The sequence below is a fragment of the Plectrocnemia conspersa genome, unplaced genomic scaffold, assembly GCF_051122295.1.
Source record: "Plectrocnemia conspersa isolate PC_06_02 unplaced genomic scaffold, ASM5112229v1 ptg000011l, whole genome shotgun sequence".
NCBI classification, from domain to species: Eukaryota; Metazoa; Arthropoda; class Insecta; order Trichoptera; family Polycentropodidae; genus Plectrocnemia; species Plectrocnemia conspersa.
Genome location: NW_028277175.1, coordinates 12,751,196 through 12,772,240, shown reverse-complemented (window position 1 = coordinate 12,772,240; position 21,045 = coordinate 12,751,196). Strand labels below are relative to the sequence as shown.

Below are 21,045 nucleotides of genomic sequence, written 5' to 3'. Positions count from 1 at the left end.
ACACACAAAGACAACGAATCGATCTTTTATTGTTTTATTGTCGTCTGCTTTACATCTAGACGTGTATATCGGCCAATTTTTTCCAATACTAATATTAACTTCGCACATAACCCCGGTCGTCGCAAGTGAGCAACGATTTATAATTAGCATGCACAAATCCATTTTTTGTTCTCGGCGACATGACTATATAAGTAACGGTGCAATTGATTCACGATGACATGACAGAGACAAAACGTCATGTTTGTAAACATCACGGTTGCAGCGTGTGTAATGACGCTGCCACATATAATGTGCGAAAAAATGAATCAAGTTTGTCGTCGACACTATATAATCTCCTTTTTAATTTTATCTGTCATATAAAATTTATATACTTTTATTTAATTTTTGATAATGAAGGGTTAAATAATTAATGTTACTCTTGAACTGTAAATTGAATTTTTTAGATCGAATTTTACTTTATTTATTTTTTATGCACTACAGTTAGCTTAATATTTTTTAATGCCATATATGCACGACCTAGATTGATTTAATTAATTATCACGATATTTATCCGTAAGATTGGGAAAACCTAAGAAAAATTAATTTGTTTAAATTATAATTATATGTATTAAAAATATTAATAAATAAATAAAAAATCGGTTTTTAATATTTAATTTCTAATCAATTGCAAACTTCCTTAATTAAATTTCTTTTGCTCAATAACTTTATAAATGGCATGTTTATTTTGTAAATTCTAAAACATCACATTTGATAGGGGAAAATAATATCACATTTAAAATTCGTGTTTAAAATTGTAAATAAAATTATCTCAGATTAATAAAAAACTAACATTACATTTACGTACAATATAAACCGTTTTTATTTATATGTATGAATTTCTGAGAAGCCTATTTGTCCTTCCAAGGACGATTGTTTACGCTTTAAATAAATAGACGCTGTTTGCTATAATTATAAGTTTGTATTTTATTAACGAATATTTAAAATTTGTTTATTCAAATTTATAATAATATAAACAAATTTGTTTAATAACAAAACCTTGTATCTAAAGATGTTGCTATTAAATGGGCGGAATAAATTTACGCTTAAATATTAACTCATTTTAATAATAACAAATATGTTGTTGCTATCATACAATATTGAAAATCAAGTGTTATATTAACTATTAGTACAATACAAAATTCAATGTTTATTATTTTTAATAAATATTATAAATGTGTAGCAAATTTAATTAAAAGTTAGTCAATCATCAAAGATTAGATTTTTTTATATTTTCCTAATCTCACAGAGCAATTTAAAAGTCGTGCATAGAAGCAGTTTATGATTCTATGCTGTAAAGTAGTTTATTTTATTTTTATATTTTATAACAAATTTGATTATCACAACATGACATGTTTCGAATAACGGCCATTATACAAACAATAATTATACCATTAAATATTTTTTAAATATAAAAAAATTGTGTTGTTTACCTAAAATAGATAAGCACCGTGTCACATATTTTTTCCAGCTCCTCATAGCTATCGCCGAAAACTTATTCGTGTTTGGCAAGCACGTTGAGAGCTAGATTACTCGTGCAAAAGGAGCGTTCTCAATTACTGTCGTCAAGAATAAGGGACGCGATCGCGATTCTTTAGAGCACTCGAGCATTGGCGGGTTGTCAACACCGCCTTTTAGCTATAATACTTTAAAAAAATACTTTTTTTTTATTTTCTTAAGAATATTTTATATGGATTATGAACATATTAAACCGTTGACTTTTAAACGGATTTTAAAATAAATAAATAAGCTTTTGAGAAATTTTATCATTACAATACGCACAATATTATTAATATCTTTACATATACCTTAAAATAAATATTAATTATATCTAATTTATCTAATAAACATTTTATTTTATAAATATATATGTATAATATAATAAAAATGATAATGTATGGGAATATAGATGTTATAACAAGAAAGGTAAACATTTTTATTTACCTACTTAACTCTGAAAGGTACACATATGGCTATGATAACTTTCGGGTATATAAAATGATTGATGAAAAATTAATTGAAATATATTCCGCAGCAAACAATATTAAAAATACTGATATATTAATATAGCTTAACAAATTTTCTGATGAAGCATTTATTCAAAAAAAAGTTACTCAACTACGTAATATATAGTATATGGTAAATTTGAATATAGCTAAATATGTATATGTAAATATATATTTTAACTCTGAAACACGATCTCAAACGCGAAATTTAATACTGCGATTAATAACAGTGAAACAATTGACCCATATTCCTAAAGTCTACTTTACAAATACTTTAAGCCTATCGTACTATATATATAATATTATTGATAATTATTATATATCAACGAGAGTCCAAGCTTAGCACCAGACTTAAAGGCAAAGTCCCATCAAAATTATTATTCAATCCTCCGTAAAGAATAAAATCAATGTCGATGTTGTATAATCTTAAAACAACACGTAGATGGTGAAATATATGTATGTATATTTGGAGCTTTACACTTTGGATTCATTGTTTTGGAGTTAGTAATTGATATTGCATTTGTTAAAATCGCGAAGGGACCAATATCCGTTTTTCTGACGTCTGCAAAGTGCCAGACGTTGACTTAATAAAAGTAAAGAGACACACGAGCGGTTTTACAACTCAAGCAAGCAGACATTACACAAAAAAAGGTTTCTCTGACTGTTGTAATATATTCCCAGCGGAACGTCGTTACAGTTACGCAGGAAAAAAATATGTTTACTTTTATTTATATAGTATGCTCATATGTATATAATTCCGAACAGTTCTTTAAAAAACTTTTGAATTTTATGTAAGGCAAAGTCATTTATTAATAAATTATTTTACTTCTTTTGAGTCCACGCATAGTTTGAATAATTATTGTATATACATAATACTTGTATGTGCTTTCTGAAATTTGAATTTTGGACGTCGTAGCTGAACCACGTGAAAAGGGAAGCGGCTGTTATTTCTTATTCTCAGTCTTTGTCAATGTATAGGATTTCATTTTATTAACGCGTTTAGATGCTGAATGCCCATATAGATAATATTTTAATCAAATTTATCACTCAATGAAATATAAGTATTTTATAAAAAATATCAGCTATATATTTTTATACATTTAAAAAATATATGTACAGCTTTTGATCTCTACATATCAGAAATGAGCAATCGGTAAAAATCAATCATCAATTGTAATTTTAATGATATTTCTTTGCATTTTTCTGCTATAAAATAGGCAGATCAATCTAGTTTAAGGTCTTTGCCCCATATATAACCTATTAATAATTTTGTTATCAATGATATCATTGCTTTCATCTAATATACATATTAGAATTCCAAATTAATTGATAATAATCTAACTGTAAAAAAACATTCGCGTGCGTTTGCCGTAAGTATAGGGACAACAAACAGTTTAAAATAATTAAAAGTTCGGACCAAACTGACTTTGCATGTGGTAAGTCAGGAATGCAATGCGCCACATGCAATGAACAACCGTTCAATCTTGAGTAATTTATATGGGCTCTCGTGTTTGCAGTCACATAGAAGGTATTTGTATATTTATAATATAAGATACAAGTTTATGTAAGTTACTTAAAAACTCCATTAAAATCAATCAAAAGCAACTTAAACTTAAATCTACTGCTTTAAATCAGTAAAAAATAATTACAAAACTATTTTCAATAATATGGAACATCTATAAAACTTAGTTATGATAAAAACAGTCAGAATTTTAACGTTCATATCATAAAATAATTCAATTACTATAATAAAAATACATTAAGATTTTATTTATATATACTACAAAAAGTTCGTACTTAAACACTTTCCATTTATGGCCGTCATTACAAATTTAACTTCCAGTTTACGAAGTACTTAACTCGTCGATTTAAAATACATTACAATAATTAAGTAAGACTGCCGCTTTCCTAATTAAAAAACCTTATTAAAAAAAATTTAAGAATCACATAAATTTAATAATAATAACAATAAGTAAAATTTGTTTCAAGAAATCTGGCAAAAATTACTATCAATATATTTTTTTATTTATGTAAATAATGTTAATAAAAACCAGCAAAAAATAATGTATTAAATATCTTTTTACAAATCTATAATATTCCATTTTATAATTTAAACTTTGAGGTTTAAATGGTCGCTTACTGATCGCTCAGCAGTCGCTTAACATTACGGTCCGTTCACGCGTTTTTGCGTGATAACAAATTTAAACTTTTATATATATAGAGTAATATATATTCACAAATGTAATTTTTATCAAAAAATTTGCACAACTTTGAAGTGTAACAAAATAATAAAAAAAACTAAATGGTAATAAAGATTTAAAACTGTTTCTTAAAATGAATTTTGTGATATTTGTTTACTACTCTACATTCCTCTCTAATTTGTGAATTCATAGTCAAAACATTTTTTACATGTAACTGATTACACAGACTGACTCATTGCTACTTAATATTGAATATACGTTCACTGCTTCGTTTCAAGCCTCGGTTTTTCGAGTTTTATACTAAACATATTTCATTTGAATAGTTTTAAATTATCCACCCTCTCATTGTCATCGTTCACACGATCATTAGATCATGCTTTAAATGAAGCGAAAATAACCGTGTAAATTGCCACTTACACGGTAATTTTTTGTTTTGGGTTTTCTCGAGAATTTAACAATATCGCCCCTAGCTGGCCAAGAACCACGTATAATCCTTACAAATTGTTTATTTATTTAGATTATGTTGAAGGTAGTTAAAATTTTGCTGAAAGTTAGCTTCTCTGGCAAATATTGGTTTTAGGACAGAAAACGGCCAGGCATTTCGACCGTAATCTGCTTATTTGTTTACTCGATTTAAACTTTGATTATAAATAAATTTCTATTAGTATCTAAAAATAAGCCAATTAAATACGAATATGGAATTTGAGACACAAAATGGCATTCGGTTCCCACGTTATAACAAATAAACAGCGTAAAATTATGCTCGTCGAAATATTTCTGTTCCGGAGCCAAATATATTTTTTCCTTTCAGATACATATGTAGATGTACAAGTAGATACCCGTTTATATTATCGTTATCCCAAATTATCCTTTTGTATAGCAGTACTTTCATACGAAATTTTAGTTTATTGAATTATATTTAATCCGGCTTTGAATTCCTATATTTGGCAAATAGATTAAATTTTCCGAATTAAGCTATTTATCTGTAGTACTAAACGTCTGAAATTACTTATAGACATATTGATTTCCCGCCAGTGGCAGACGATTGAAATTTGATAAAAGCTCAAATATAATCAGTCAATTTAAAGCTTTTCGTCAAATAGGAAAAAGTTCATAAGACATATACACTTTTGCTCGTCGCTTATATGATTTCCTGTTTCAAAGAGAAGTATCTTAATGAATCCTTAAAATGTTTCTCATAAAACAACATTTTTCTTTGTAAAATAAAACATGAAAATCGTTGACAGCTTAACAAATTACAGCCGATGTTTTAAATATAAATACATCTCGTTTTTTACATTTAGTACGCGTTATACTTATGCCGTCACTTTATATTTAATAAATTTCATTGCAAATACTTTTAGCCAATCAATTTAATAAAGTGGAAAAGAACCTTTAAACATGTGATAAACGTCTGCTAGTGTCATTATTATGATTTTATGATATAATTAGAGCGGTAACCGAAAGTTTAGTTAAATATAGTATTTGTAAAAGTAAGCTAAGTCGCATATTAATAATAGTTCATGTACGTGAAATTAGTATGCTAAATTTTTACATGCTTATACACAGTGGCGTAGCTATGGGAGGGCGAAGGGGGTGAGCCGCCCCGAGCGACACTTGCTTGGGGGCGGCATATTCGCAATGGGATCGTCTAGTGTGGTTCTTAACCCTGAATGCACTAAAACATATATAAATCCACGAATAACAAGAGCTTAATAATAACCAATTTATTATTTTAAGAAATGCTGATTTTATGACCCTGCAAAAAATGTATGGGGGGGGGGTAATTTTAAGGATCGCCCTTGGCGGCACATACCTTAGCTACGCCACTGCTTATACATATGTAAATGTTACCAAGAGGCATAAAAACAATAAAAAAAAGCCTTTTATGTATTATTTTTTCTACTATGTACATATATTTGATATGTTTATATTATACTCATGCTTGATATTAGATATTTTATAGAATTTAAAAATATTTTATTAAATATCTATATTATTTTTCTTTACTAAATCTGAATGTCTGTACTATATATTTATTAAAAAGCACGATAATTTTTAAAAAGTAAAATAAATATTGTAAATTTTAGAAGCAAAAAATTACTTTTTTTACATTTTATGCTCTAGTTTACAATTATAAATTTTTAAGGCAAAAAAATATTTTTTTTCTACCTATAAATTTCAATTATGCTACTGCAAAACAGTAAAATTATTTTTATATTATTATATATAAAACTTTTTATTATAATACCAGAAATATAAAATTACAGTTAAAAACTTTTAAAGCAAGAATAGTATAAAATAATACAATTTTTGATCTAAATTACAATTATGAATTCTTAGAAATGAAAAAGTCCTCAACCTCCTACCTGAACTGTCGCGAGAGACATCCGCGGTCAGATTTACCAGAGTTAACTGTTATTATTATCCGCCATTACTAAAAAAAAAAAAGTAAGGAGACAAATTAGAGAGACATCAGGGAAATAGTGAAAAAGTAGGAGAGGTAACAGGCAGTCACACTTCGCATACTTTAGAATTACTTTCATTAAGAGAACGAAAAGATGCGCCTAAAATTCAAAATCATCATACACTGCATCAATTCCAGCTGCTGATAATACCAAAATTTTATTTTATTGAATGAAATAAAAAATAATTTTGTACCGTGAAATTTATAAGTTAATCGTGAAGAAATCCAATAACCATACGATTGATAGAATGATAATAACCGATGCTTTTATTAAAATAAAAACATTAGCTTGGAGATATAAATGTAATTTGCAAGCGTGTATCAAAAACTGTGACTGACATTAGCATAAGCTTCTTCTGTATACAATTAAAAATATTTATTTGCAATTATTAGTAAAAGTTCATACTTGAGACGGGGGTAATAAAAACTAAATGGAAATAAATTATTTAAATAAATAATTCAATTAAATAATGTTTTGAATGATCAATTTTTTAATATCTAATATATATAATTAAATTTAAAAAATACTTTTTCTCCATGATATATGATTTCTGGACAATATTTTCAGTATTATGGCCAAAAATGCAACTGTCACTTGAAAGTGACTACAAGTATTTTTCCTAACCTATGACATAAATGTTATATTAGAACATAAACTATACAATAAATACGATGAATTCGCTTGAACAAAGAAGAGAAGATGCATTTGAAGCAAGACGTTATCGCAGACAATGTGACATAGACAACGTAAGGGAACATGCACAAAGGTAAACTTAAATAATGCGTTCTTAAACTACCCTCTTAATTTAATTAGCAATATATTCTGCAACAATAATTCTCATTCACATTATGCCATACTAAAAATAATTCGGTATCAAAATCGACATGGAAGTAGCAACATTAAGTGGGATAACTTATGTTGACTCTTTTTTGAGGTTAATATTCAATCAATTTACTAAAACTATATTTTAAACATTTTTGTATATATTTATTATAGGAAACAAGATGATTTAGTATTATCTGAGATAGCTCAAAAATTGAAATCCAAAAATGGCGTGGAAGAAGATGATCTTGCTACGTTGTTGAGCATATTATACAGGGCAACTCAATTAACGCCCTTATTCGAAGGTCCAGGTTCATTACAGGGTTTAATAAGAGAGTTTACGGGTATTTATATTAATGTATAACCATGTAAATCTGTTTTATTTACTTCTGATATAATATTACTTTTAGGGAACAATGTGCGTAAACAGCTTTTGGCTGCTGGATGCCTATGTAATCTTGCTCTCGGTCCACCTCAAACTTGTACTACCATAGCGAAAGCATGCGGTGCCTATTTTCTCACATATTTGGACCATCAAAATGTGCACATCTTGGTAATATATATTTTTTTGACTAATTATAGTGTTTCATTCTTCTTCATGATTATTATTACATTATAGAAACTATGTTTATTCGCTCTGGGAAATTTATTGGCAAGCAATAAAAAAGTATCATCAATATTAGATCATAGTCAAGGTCTTTCTAGTAATTTGATGATCTTGCTAAATAAAAATTTTGATCAACAAACTATGGATGTGATTATGTATACTTTTGGACATTTGTTAATGTCGGATTCTACTTTAAGGTACAATTTACTTTTCACAACATATTACGTTATTCTTATTGTACATTTTTATTCCAGTTTAAATCAAATTCAAGATTTGACGAGATCGGTTCTCAAATGCAACTCTAATTCAAATCAAAAATATTGGCTTCTTTTCCTTTTGACCGAAAAGGATGCTGCTTATGATGTATTTAAATCAAAATCCACATTGAAAGATATATTGATGGCTTTGAGCACCCAAACTGAATATGCGACTGTCAAATCAAATTTAATCATCACTAACTGTTTGATTAGAATAGCTGCAAATATAATCGGAATGCAAGCTTTCAACCCAAATGATTTATTACAAATGTTAGTTGAAGAAAATTTTATAAAATCGATCAAAATACTACTTAGAATTTTTGATGAAGACATTAATAAAGAAACTGTGTGGTTAGTTGGGAACATTTATAACCTTTCTATTGGCATAAAGGAAAAGGAAATATTTTTTACATGTATTACATCTGCCCTCTCAGACTGTGTGGGGTATTCGAAAAAAACATTATTCACTGTTTAAATATTTTTTTATTACATAATAAAATTTAATTTCTGTATCGATCACATTTTTAATATTTTTTTATAATAAATATATATAATATTTGTAGCGAAGTCAAAATCCGGTTCCAATTAGATAAATAAATTTCATAACCATTCAATAAATACTAAAATGATTCATTCAAGCAACATGAATATAAATATATTGAAATTAGTGAGACGTTGGTTAAAAACGATTAAAAATACACAAAGGGGACTAATTATTTGAGTTTTATACGATTTGAATATTTATGAATAATATTTCTAATATTTATTACATAATATATAGAACTTCGCGAAAAACATTAAATAAAAGTAGGTATATACGAGAAGCGTATTGAATATATTGATTATTATACATATGAAATACGTGCGTATATTGCTCAAAATCGAACATGGAATTTTTACTGAAGCACCTGTAAACGTATTTATAAAATTCTGTATAAATATCAACTGCATGCAGCAAAACTTTTCGAGATTAAAACTCCTATACGTTAAGGATCTACAAATATTTATGTATTCATTAATCTCTATCACATTTTTAATATATGGATCCCTATAAAATAAACTTCCATATATACATACATAATTTACTAAATTATACAATAAACATTTTCAGTCATGTCATAAACAATCGCTAAATTTTCATTACGACTCACACAAAATCACCAATGTTTTCCTCAAATCACACATTTTTAACAAAATTGTGGTCCATTAACAATGTTGATCAAATCATATTTGTCTATTTTTAAAGCACCTCGTTCGCAATGTGGAAATTAGTCGAAATTCTATTATTTTTAATGCATTATAAATTGCAAATGCTCAAATAATTTCAGGCACTTAAAAATACAACGAATAAACCGTTCTATTGTGTAACTATCAGTATTACAAATATACAAAAGCCTCATGCATCAGAAAATCTCAAATGTATACAACTTCTGCTAGTTACTAAAAAAAGTGGGATACACATATGCGTATATAATATAATATAATCGAGTCTACACGTCACAGAACATCTAATATCCATATACAATGCGATGTTTATAATGAGGTAGCAAAATTTATTCACAAATTAGCTTGATTTTATTACAACGATACAATAATTTGAGTCGAGCAACGAAAACTTATAGCGTATAGAAAAAAACTACTCCTAAAAAATATTACACATGAAACGATAAATAAAACATTTAATGAAATCAATACAATGGAATAAAATCAAATAAATTCCCCAACATCTATCAAATACGTTAGTTAGTATCTTATAACTTTTTTATCGATAAATTCATAATATTTTATAAAATAAAAATTAATTTCAAGATTTATCTTGGTGCTTATTTTGACCTCGCTTATTTTTGTATACGTTATTTCTTGAGTTGTCTACTGAAGATTCTGGTTCGCCTTCGGATAGTTCTACGGGAGTGTTATAGTTTTTGTGTTGTTGATCATCTAAAACGTTAGTAAATAATTTATTATTTTTATTATACTAAGAATTTATTAAAAAAACGCTAATACCTTCTCTATATCCTCGATGCCCTCGATCACTATTGCGATAATAATGGTTATTATAACCATGATTTCCCATGCCCCGTCTCGGTTGCCCTCCGCCGTTTCCGTTATATCCTGATTGGTGATTGACAGTTCTTAAATCAGGCAAAGCAGCACTAGCCCCAACGTTTTGAACCCCAGGATCTTTATCATTCATTCTTCTATTTCCTCTATTCCAAACTTGATAATCGTTATTTCTGAAGTTCAAAATAAAATATATATGCTTATTTTAAAAAATACTTTATAATAATAATTACTTTTTTTATGATTTGTATGCAAAATTATAGGTTGCTCTTTCTTTAGCATATATTTATCTGTTGTTTATGTTTTAGTAAAAAAAATAATCCAAAATACATAGAATTAACATTTATTTACTAAAATAAAATGATTTGATTTAGTTGTGAATTTATCACTATTTTTTCCCTCTAAGCCCTTGTATAAAACACACTGAAAAAATATTTTTCAATGACGTTTTTATGATTGCTCGTAATATATATTTAACTCATTACAATCTAACTTTTAAATCCTAAATTTCTATAAATAACTAATGACTAATAAATTATTTTTGCGCGTTCTGTAAAAGTTAATGTTAATGCTAAAAAAATCTACCTAACAATTCTGAAATCAACATGTAATTTTACATGTAAATCAGGTAAACATATTGTAGCAAAAAACTTGTACAGTAATATTTTGTCAAATACACAAAAATTGATCATACTCTCTCTGTTGCTGCGGTATGTGCTGCTGCCACATGGGTTGTCCCGATTGCAAAGGCGGAAACCGATGATGTACGGAACCTATACGGTGATTTCCGCCACCTTTTCCGCCTCCGTTACCTCGTCCGCCCGCACTTAGAGATGCTTTAATTGACTGCAGCTGAAAAGTCGATTTGCCAAGTGTAATTATTACAGAAACTGACCACCAATCGCCCAATGTTAATACACAAATCCAAAATACATTTAATAATAATTTTAATAGTTACAAATCACAATTCATTTAGTGAAGAAAACACGTGTACGGAAAACATTTAATTTGTTTCAATATAGATTTTTGCAAGGATTCAGTCAATATATATTTAAAGAATATATACTGTTAATGTAAATGTAAATGTAATACAAAATAAACAATTATTATTAAATCATTTCATGGATGTTGGAGCGATAACTGTTAGTGCTAAGTTTTTGTGTGTAATGTATCAATATATTAGCACTGTTATTCATTTTGCTCAACGTTAATGTAGTGTGTTATGTTATTTGTTTAAATAATAAGTAAAAAAGCATAGACGATTTAAAATTGATGGATCATCACTTACTACATGTACAGCAAAACTCACACACAATCATTCATTTTATTTTGTTCAATACAATTACACATTTAAACATGCATTTGAGGCATCTTATATCAAAAACGACTTTTGTTAAAATTTTAATGTACAGCTCTAATTAAATTTGTTTTGATAAATTTTAAGATAATGCTGATGACATAGTCATCCCTAATGAAAATTCTTTCAAGGGTGTTTGTAGTTTTCTACAACAATTAACCACATACTTTCATCGATCATCATATCCTTTCTTTTGCTTTAAATATTCGTGTCAATGACAAATAAATACTAATTATCTTAAATAAAAAAAATCGGTACAATAGAGTAAAACTTCATCCACCAAACCCACTTATCTATTTGTATAAAATAGCATAGACAATTTATAAATGTAAATAAATATATTTTAAATACTGAAATATTTTGAGATATCCCAGCAGACGATCGCGTTCTTAGTTTGAAAAGCATGGCTGTAAGTAGTAAGTACTAATAAACCAAAACTTTCGTTCCCACTTAATCTGACGGTCTAAATATACAATCTTTCTGCAGTTAAGAAGTAAAAGAAAGAGAAGCACCGTACCATTAAAAATATTTATCAAAGAAGAAAATTGAATTTATAGAAAGATACAAATCACATCAGTAGTGCTGCATGATTCAACGAGAGTGCTGCATGATATTTAAACTCCGTTCCAGCCTTCGGACGATATAAACACGACAATTGTAACATTTTTGATATCAGATGCCTCGTTCTTACCTAATCAAACAGATTCTAAACATGAATGTAATGGAATAAACACAAATGTTTAGTGAGCCCATTGAATCAAACACAAATCCACATTCTCCAAAACCTGATGATTAGTGTCGGTTGTTAGTGTTGTTTTAGACTGTGATTAACGTATTGAGTGAGTGGATCATCAATGAGAGCAATACAATAAATAGTAGTAGTATACGTGTATGTGGAGCGCGCGCGCACACGTACATAGCGTAAGGCGATGGGCGCAGGTGAGCTGTCAAACAAAAGGTTGGTGACGCCGTGCGACGTGACTCGCTGGGGTTGGACGGCCGGAGCCAGTACCTCTCTCCGCTGTTCGTCTGTCTCGGCTCGCAGTCTTTTCACCAGTCGCTCGGCGTCCTCCAACCTGGCTTGAAGACGAACCGCCTCCTCACCCCCGTCGCCCAAATGATCGATGCTCCCTCGGCCTTCGCCCAAAGCCGCCGCACGACCGCACTGTTGGGACAACCACGGAGCTTCTTGAATTCTATATATATAAACACAAACAATATCCATGTAATTAGATGGTATAATAACTAGGTAACATATAGGGAGTAGTAATTTAATCTGTTATGTCTATAATCAGTATTAGACAAGAACATTTTAATAATTTCTTTGGAGAAATTTTATTTATTTAAATACATGACAGCGCTACACCAATCCATCGCATTCCAAAAACAGTTTTTTCTGAATCTCTAATTAGGGTATATTCTATATTCCCTACTGGGAACTGGAAGAAGTACTTTTCCAAGTACGCTCGTTGTGACTTGATGAAATCATATCCCACTTTATAGGAATTTTGTGGGATATAAAAATGATTTATATTTATATTCTCTCATGTACAGGTATCTGAGAAACATTTTTTGAACCATTTCTATTAAAAGTGATTAAGTTATATTATTTGGCGGCCAGATAAGAGAAGCTTGCTCAAGGGTATTGCACACTAGGTGATCATATAAGGTACACAGTGCCCTTGATCTCTTCAATCGTAAGACAAGTCATAATATCTTAGAGACTTTATTGCGTGTATTTTTATGCACTGATGGAATTTGTATTCCACTTTAAATATGACACCCAAACTAACTACCACTTCTGTGCGATGAAGCACATATTACAATTGAAATTTATTCGTAACATGGTTCAGGAATGACATTTTTTGCAGCTAAATGGCAATCTATTAGCGGATGACCATACACATAGATTGAAATTCTTTACAATTATTGATGGAATCTAATTAAGTAATACTTTAAGGTCATCGGCTAAGAGCAAAAATTTGGCATTACGAATAACATGATTCATATGATTAAAAAAAATGATAAATTTTATGGAAGAACCCTATTATTTTTTTAAGAATTAAGGTATGACAAACAATATCGAAAGCCTGTTCAAAATCAGTATAGATGACTATAATATATTTTGTCACTAAATTGAAAAAACAGCAGATTCGTTGCTACTGATCTGATCAATACACGAAAATCATACCGACGATTGACCAAATATTATTCTATATGGTTTAAAGCAAACTTATAAAGTATGATCTCAAATACTTTAGCTAGTGCTGATAAAATGTACACCGGCCTATAATTCTCCATCAATGTTTAGCAAATGAGCATCTTTTATATTATTCTTTAACATTTTCTCTCCATATTCCCATAAATTCCAAGTCTGAATCATTTAATGTTATATTTTGCATAGAAACATAAGTGACCAACTTCCTGATCTACTCAGATGTTCAGTAGACATTTGAATGTACAGTACGTTGCTCTAAAGATTCTAAAATATATTATTAAAAATTACTTGTGTTGCTGTAACAGCGCTTGCAAGGCGGAATTCCTAGCTAAACTCGTTTCCAAGGCTTGCTTGGTCGTCGCTAATTCTTTCTCCAATTGCAAACATCGCTTTCTATATATTTCAGCCTGAAAAGAGTGATGAATATTCATTTAATACGAATCACGCATAAACAATATGCATAAAAACAACATACATCACCGCTCTCCTTAGGTGGTGTTGTAACTTCGCTCTCCGTGGGGGAAACTTTTACCTCACTGGCACTCTCAGTGCTCACAGAGGTGGTCAACGGATTACTCGGAGGTATTATTTTTGAAAATACCAATTGAAATTGCAAGTCTGAAAATTAAAATCATGTAATGAGTAACCTTGACGTATGTAATAGCTATATTCTAGGTAATACTATACCTCGATTTTTCTGTCGCAATAAATCGACTTCGTCGTGCAAACGCGTCAGCATGATCTGATGCTTGGTTTGCAGAAAACGTATGTTATCTTGCAACTGATTAATGCTACGCAGTTCATTACTGCTGCTGACCGCGGGTACCAAATCTCCGGCTGTTTTTTTCACCTATAAAATATAGCGTTGCATATTATTAACAGTGACAACACAAAAAGGCGCAAAAAATACAATATAATCTTATCAATGACTAGTATGTCTTACATTGTTGACTTGTGAAAACGGCACTTCCGGCATTTTAACCAAGACTTTAGAAGTCATCTTGAACTTTAATTTATCAACACTTTGCACAATTAAATTGCAATTTTATATAAAATATAATTAACTTCACAGTAACGAAATAAACATGTATTTATATATCAACTGTAAATAATAAAATATATTATTAATTTAATTATAATAAAAACACACCCACCACTCTTATAATATATGCATCGTTCAGTTTCAAAATCAGCTGAGTAAATTGTATAATACATATAAGCTATAGGAGCAGAACTTTGATTCACAGATATAAAATAATAATACTAAGAAGAGTATTATGTAGTATTTATGACTAAATTCAATTCACCGATGTTTCTATAAACATGAATGTAAATATCTTTATTTTTGCAATAACCAATAATACATATTTTATAGATTACATAAAGAAAGGGCAGTTGTAATACAAGCTAAAATCTTCAAGTTTAATTCAGAGAACATGTAAAATAAAAAATCAAGATAATTCAAACCGGTGAAATATAAGAGAATTGTGGAAAGGTGAAAGTATTTGGTACACAACGCAACATCACTACATTGGCGGCAGCAGTTAATAACGATATTGTGTTGTTGATATTATCGTTCATAACGTCCACGATTAACGATATTGTCAACGAGACAATATCATCAATCACGGACGTCAGTCAATAGAGTATACAGCTTACAAGCCATTTTAATCCAGATAACCTAAAATATTAAAATTTGATAAAAGGAAACTGGTTTAAAAATATTCTCACGGAACACCATACTACTAGAGGAAGAGTTGAAAACATACACAAGAACCGTTAGTATAACAGAATTCCAGACCACATTAGCAACAGTAGTAAAGCTAATTTAAAATAAACGGCATCTTCCAGCACCGACCACTAGAATCAACTCGCATGTGTCCAAGGAAAAAATAAATCCCAGAATTTTAGGGTATATTTACAAGAAATCTGATAAAACAAAAAATTTAAAAAATGGAATTGTAAAATGTATAGAACATATTTATTATATGCGTTATATTTACACTGACGTTTAAGTGAAATCATATCCGAAAATATAAATTAACTGATATGTGGTAGTGAAATTATATACTACTCTAAAATGGCTATGAGACTCAATTTTACATCTATTTGTAAACAAATACAGTTTTACTGATACTGGGCAGTAAAATTGAAGATCAATTGTTTGATACATTTTAACTGGCTAAGTTAGTGAAATTATATTTATACTATTAAAAATATACTACACTAATAATACACATTCACTATAATTATTATATTGACAAATTTTCTTCTCTGATGAGGCACATTTCCACTTCTCTGTATATGTTAATAAGCAAAATTGCCGCATATGGGTCGAGAACAATCTTCATGTGCTACACGAGAGACCATAACATGTTCGAAAAGTGACTACTTGGTGTGTCTTGTGGTCAGACGGCGTTACTGGGCTTTACTTTTTTGAAAATGATGAAGGTCGGACTGTAATAATAAATAGTGAGCGTTATAAGCGCATGATAATCGATTATTTATGGCACGAAATTGAATATACTCCTATGGAAGACGTTGCACCTGATGTGTAGCGCAACTTGCCACACATCGGGTGCAACGTTGAATGTTTTGTGTGGAAAGTTCTCAGATCGCATTATTTCACATTTTGGTGACTTCAACTGGCCTCAAATATCATGCGATTTAAAGCCGTTGGATTTTTTGTTTTGGTTACGCTAAGAGTCAAGTCCACGCCGACAAATCCGAAACATTAGAATACCTAAAAACCAACATTTGTCAAGTTATAGCCGAGATATCACCCGAAATGCACGAAAAAAACATCGAAAATCAAATCAAAAGATCCGGAGGCGACCATTTACTCGATTGTATTCTTCATAACGAATGAAATGTTCGATTATTAAAAAAAAATGTGATTTTTAAAAAAAAAGGATGGAAATTGAAATTGAATCAACTAATGCCAATACAGTAGTTTCAGTATACCAATAAGATTATTGACAGAAATCATTACAGATAAACAAAGACATTTCCGATTAAAGAGAATAGCGTAGGTATATCAAATCATATTGTTGTTTTTATCTACATTACTACCTTATTTGGTATATGCAATTACACATCACATTCTTCCATCTTTAATTGGTGAAAAATGTAACTCCTCGTGTAAATTTACACAAGCAAGTGTCCAGAACACAATACTAATAATTATATTTTATGCCCCATTTTTTGCTCGAATTGACTGACATATAAATCACAAAACACCGACATTAAGCTTTAGTTATAAAGTGACTCGATAATGATGATTCACCCACATATTAAGAACAAAAAAAAAATCCAAATCTCCAGAACAGCTTAGTTAAAAAATACATACTAATGGTAACAAAATAAAACTGTTGAAAATATATTGCTGATTTTAAATGTAAACGAAGCAAGTCATTTTTTTATCGCGATTTTTTGATTGACCGATCGACAATACGTCTGTTTTGTTATTGTACCGACACGGAGAGCGTTAACCCCTTAAGACGCGACAGGCTGCAGCGAGCGGTGGTGCAGGACTGGTCATTGCAGTCTCTCGAGACAAAGGAGAGAGAATCTCGAGTGCACGCTTTGCTTTGTGACTGTGCATTTCTTCGATTCAGAGACGACCTCGGGTGATTCACCATCGTCGCTTCAAAGTGACGACATTGACTTGCGATTATTTCGGTAGTGCGGTCGCCAAGGTTGCCGACCGTGAAGAAAAAGGCCCGCGGGCGCGAATGGGTTAGAGACGCCAGCACCGCACCCCCGCGCATTGGAAGTGCCATGACGCATGACGAAAACAAAACAACCCCGGCTCGGTTCAGATCGATTTCCTATAGCAACAATAGATCTAAGCAATCCAATTTAAGCAGACATTATTGAGGCACGCTTGCCGGTTTACCACCACTGAACAAGGAAAAAGTACGCCAAAAAAGTCGCGTTCTATGGAATTAAAAAGTGAAGATCAATGTCGCCCTGAGTGAAATGGAAATTACTAATGACATCAAAATACGAGACGTATCACTAGTAAAAGGCATTATCACAGAGGCAACCATAATCCGATTAAAAAATACTAGTAGTCGCAAAAAGCTGATATAAAAACCTGTCACTGGAACTCCAGCTTCCATAACCAGCAAGTCAAACATAAATTACCAGTAAAGAGTAAAAAGGCTGAAATACAACCTCAAGCCAGATTTTGATCGGCTAATGTGTGGAGTAATTTCCCGCCGGCCGTAATGTTTACACTTCGTTGGGAAATAAGAAATACTTTGCGAATTTTCAAAAAATATGTTCTTCTTTTATTATTTAAATAATATATTACTCCCTAAAAAATCAACAGAAATTACATAAAAGTAGTGTTTGAGAATATTAATATTGTATTTTAATAAGGCTTATAAATATAATACAAAAATATTTCATTACTTTTACGCACACCCTTGACCTGACTGGACTTTTATTGTGGAACACCTTTAAAAACATAATTGTTCTATCTATTGAACTTGTTTAATTATTTGTATAAAAATATCGTAATATCATTTCCTTGTTTCCATTTATCGTCATTTATTGTTTTATGTTAACCATGGTCTTAATTTTAATAAATAAATAAATATAAATAATGTATTTTTTCATGTCACATAGTCTGAAATACATTAAAACAGTCTAGTAGATGAATTAAATAATATACAAGTCCAGATCAGTAACTAAAAGTAAATTATTGGCAACATTTCAAGAAAAATCATAATTGCATTATGAGTTCCTAAGAAGTCGCTTAAAAGCGTTTTCAGGGCTACATGGTGAAATGTCTACGATCTTGTTGCCATTAAATATATTACAAATGGTAAACAGAAATAAAGGAAGCAGAACACTAGTGTTGAAAAACACTGCAGAACCCGTGTTTTTAAAGATAAACTAGAAAGTTACTATGGGCACGAAAAGCCTGTAACTGGGTATATGAATAAATATAATATATGGTTAAAATCGTTTGATGATATGTATACGTCAAAGAGTTGAAAAATGTGTCTTTCCAATTAACTTATACACACGGACAAACATAAAGATAGAAATGAGACTCTGTGGAGGGACATGGCAGCAGCAGAGGTAGGAATCATGTTCATGTGCTAGGATCACATGAAACTACTACTTTCAACTAAATATAAAATCTAGTTAGTTTGCGTCTAGGGCTTATCACTAATCACTAGGCTTGAAACTGTGGGTGTGATGCAGAAAAGGTTCTATGTGTTTTTATTTGTGTTTTCTCGATTTATTCCAACTTAAAAACATTTAGAATATTAGAAAATATTGTAATTATACCGTTGTAGTATCATTATGCGCTACAACAAGGTAGCAAGCTAAGAGTAGGTATTGTAACTACACCAGACAGTAATTAAAGTCCTAATTAAGTAAAGTTTATAATTTTATAATACACTAGATTCATATTCATCCATATGTATATGAATCTAGTGTATTATAAAATTATAGACTTTCCTAGAATATAACTTTCAATAAATATTTGTCAAATAATACACAGAGCATTGATTTGTTACATAAAGATATTCAATAACGTCACTTTAATCTGCAGCACTAATAAATTAATTCTTACTTTACAAACAAGTATTTTATTATATAATATTTTTAAAAAGCATGACCATCTGTATGTGAACAATACATATTGAAAGTCTCTGGTACTTCCTGTAAGAATATATTTGTCGTCTGTGTATCGAATATTATTTTTTTATGTTAAATAAAAATATGCATATAATAATTATTAATGATAAAGTACCATTGCTCACTAAGTATGTTTTATACGCATACCTGATTGTGTTAACGCCCCTATACGTTTAATGCATTTTTTATATTTTATATTCCCCCCTTCTCCAACTTATTTTCACTCAACGTGCTTAATTTACAAACGATTCCGAGCCATCACACAATTCGCTCGATACGCGCTTATTGCAATAAAAAAGCAGCAAGTGCGTGTCGGCCGGTGACCCTTCGATTTTTCGTTTATTGCGCAACAACGTAACAGACGCCCCTATTTCGCACACTATGGTTGGCCGTCGACGGCGGCGTTACGACCAAAAGCACCCGCGTCCGTGTTCTTCGGACGTTCGAACTTAAAAATAATACAAAATGGCGGTGGTGGGTTATCGACCGAAAACAACAAAAACAGGGATGCGCGCGGACGGCGGCGACGTCCTGCCAAAGTGACAGGCGCCGACTGACGCCGTAAACACGCGGGCCAGAACGTAGGGTGTGTGCGCACCCCTGAAAGACCCTCCTATCGATCGCGGGGGTTCGCGCGCAAAGGAGCATGCCCAAAGCGGACCGCGCATGCGCGTTGGACGACCCTCGACGGCGCTCAAAACTTAAAGCGACCACGTGAACGTAAATGCTCACATACTACTACGCAAACAAATGTACAGAAAAAAATGTTTTCCTTATTGATGTGAATATACATATATGTATATATCTTGATTTAGTAACTTCGCCTCTATGTTCAAGGTTCAACGTGAATGAACTACACCAGCGATTACCAACCGGTGGCACTTTATAATCCCTTTCACGGATATTGCGTCAGTATTAATAAGCCGTTGCATAAATTCCATGCAAATAGATAAGAAAATATTATTAATAAAAAAACGTGTAATAGTACAAAAAATTGGCATTAGCTTATTTTCAGGAACAATTATATAATATGTGGTAATGCAATATTCTTAGAAGAGCAATTACGTCACTACTAAACCCTAACATTTCTTAAAAGCTTCAACCTTTTGCGGTCAAATTTAATTATCTAATTACTGTCTTTGTGTTCCATATGTTTTAAGCTTAGATAACGATTACTACCTATTATTTAAGTAATATATATTTTGTTATTGAATATAACGAAACAATTAGAAAGCATCACACGTAGTTATTTATTTATTCACAGTTCTTACAGCATTAATAGTTCTTGGCATGATTTTAACAATATAAATAAAAACTATTTTAAATCTCAATACAATCATGTATATTAAAT

General features: G+C 30.5%; 2 protein-coding genes and 1 long non-coding RNA gene across 7 annotated transcripts in view; 2 read left to right on the top strand and 1 right to left on the bottom strand.

Moving 5' to 3' along the window:
• Nucleotides 1-21,045, top strand: part of LOC148229552 (uncharacterized) — a 222,300-nt gene that overhangs the window by 159,241 nt on the left and 42,014 nt on the right. The window lies entirely within an intron of this gene.
• Nucleotides 7,264-8,918, top strand: LOC148229556 (uncharacterized). The gene is made up of 5 exons (XM_088197550.1): nt 7,264-7,477; nt 7,708-7,877; nt 7,944-8,086; nt 8,153-8,337; nt 8,395-8,918. The coding sequence occupies exons 1-5, from the start codon at nt 7,383-7,385 to the stop codon at nt 8,870-8,872; spliced, it is 1,071 nt and encodes a 356-aa protein (XP_088053676.1). The 5' UTR covers nt 7,264-7,382; the 3' UTR covers nt 8,873-8,918.
• LOC148229555 (uncharacterized) lies at nt 10,059-20,286 on the bottom strand. 5 transcript variants are annotated; one of them, XM_088197546.1, is made up of 9 exons: nt 20,182-20,286; nt 14,977-15,135; nt 14,721-14,883; nt 14,509-14,651; nt 14,322-14,440; nt 12,732-13,011; nt 11,153-11,310; nt 10,402-10,631; nt 10,059-10,335 (listed from the first exon to the last, which is right to left on the bottom strand). In XM_088197546.1, exons 2-9 carry the CDS (start codon nt 15,031-15,033, stop codon nt 10,202-10,204), a joined length of 1,284 nt encoding a protein of 427 aa, XP_088053672.1. In that variant the 5' UTR covers nt 15,034-15,135; nt 20,182-20,286; the 3' UTR covers nt 10,059-10,201. The 5 variants fall into 5 exon arrangements, with proteins under 5 accessions (XP_088053672.1, XP_088053674.1, XP_088053670.1 ...); XM_088197548.1 differs by having other exon boundaries at nt 12,828-13,011; XM_088197544.1 differs by lacking the exon at nt 20,182-20,286 and adding an exon at nt 17,511-17,635.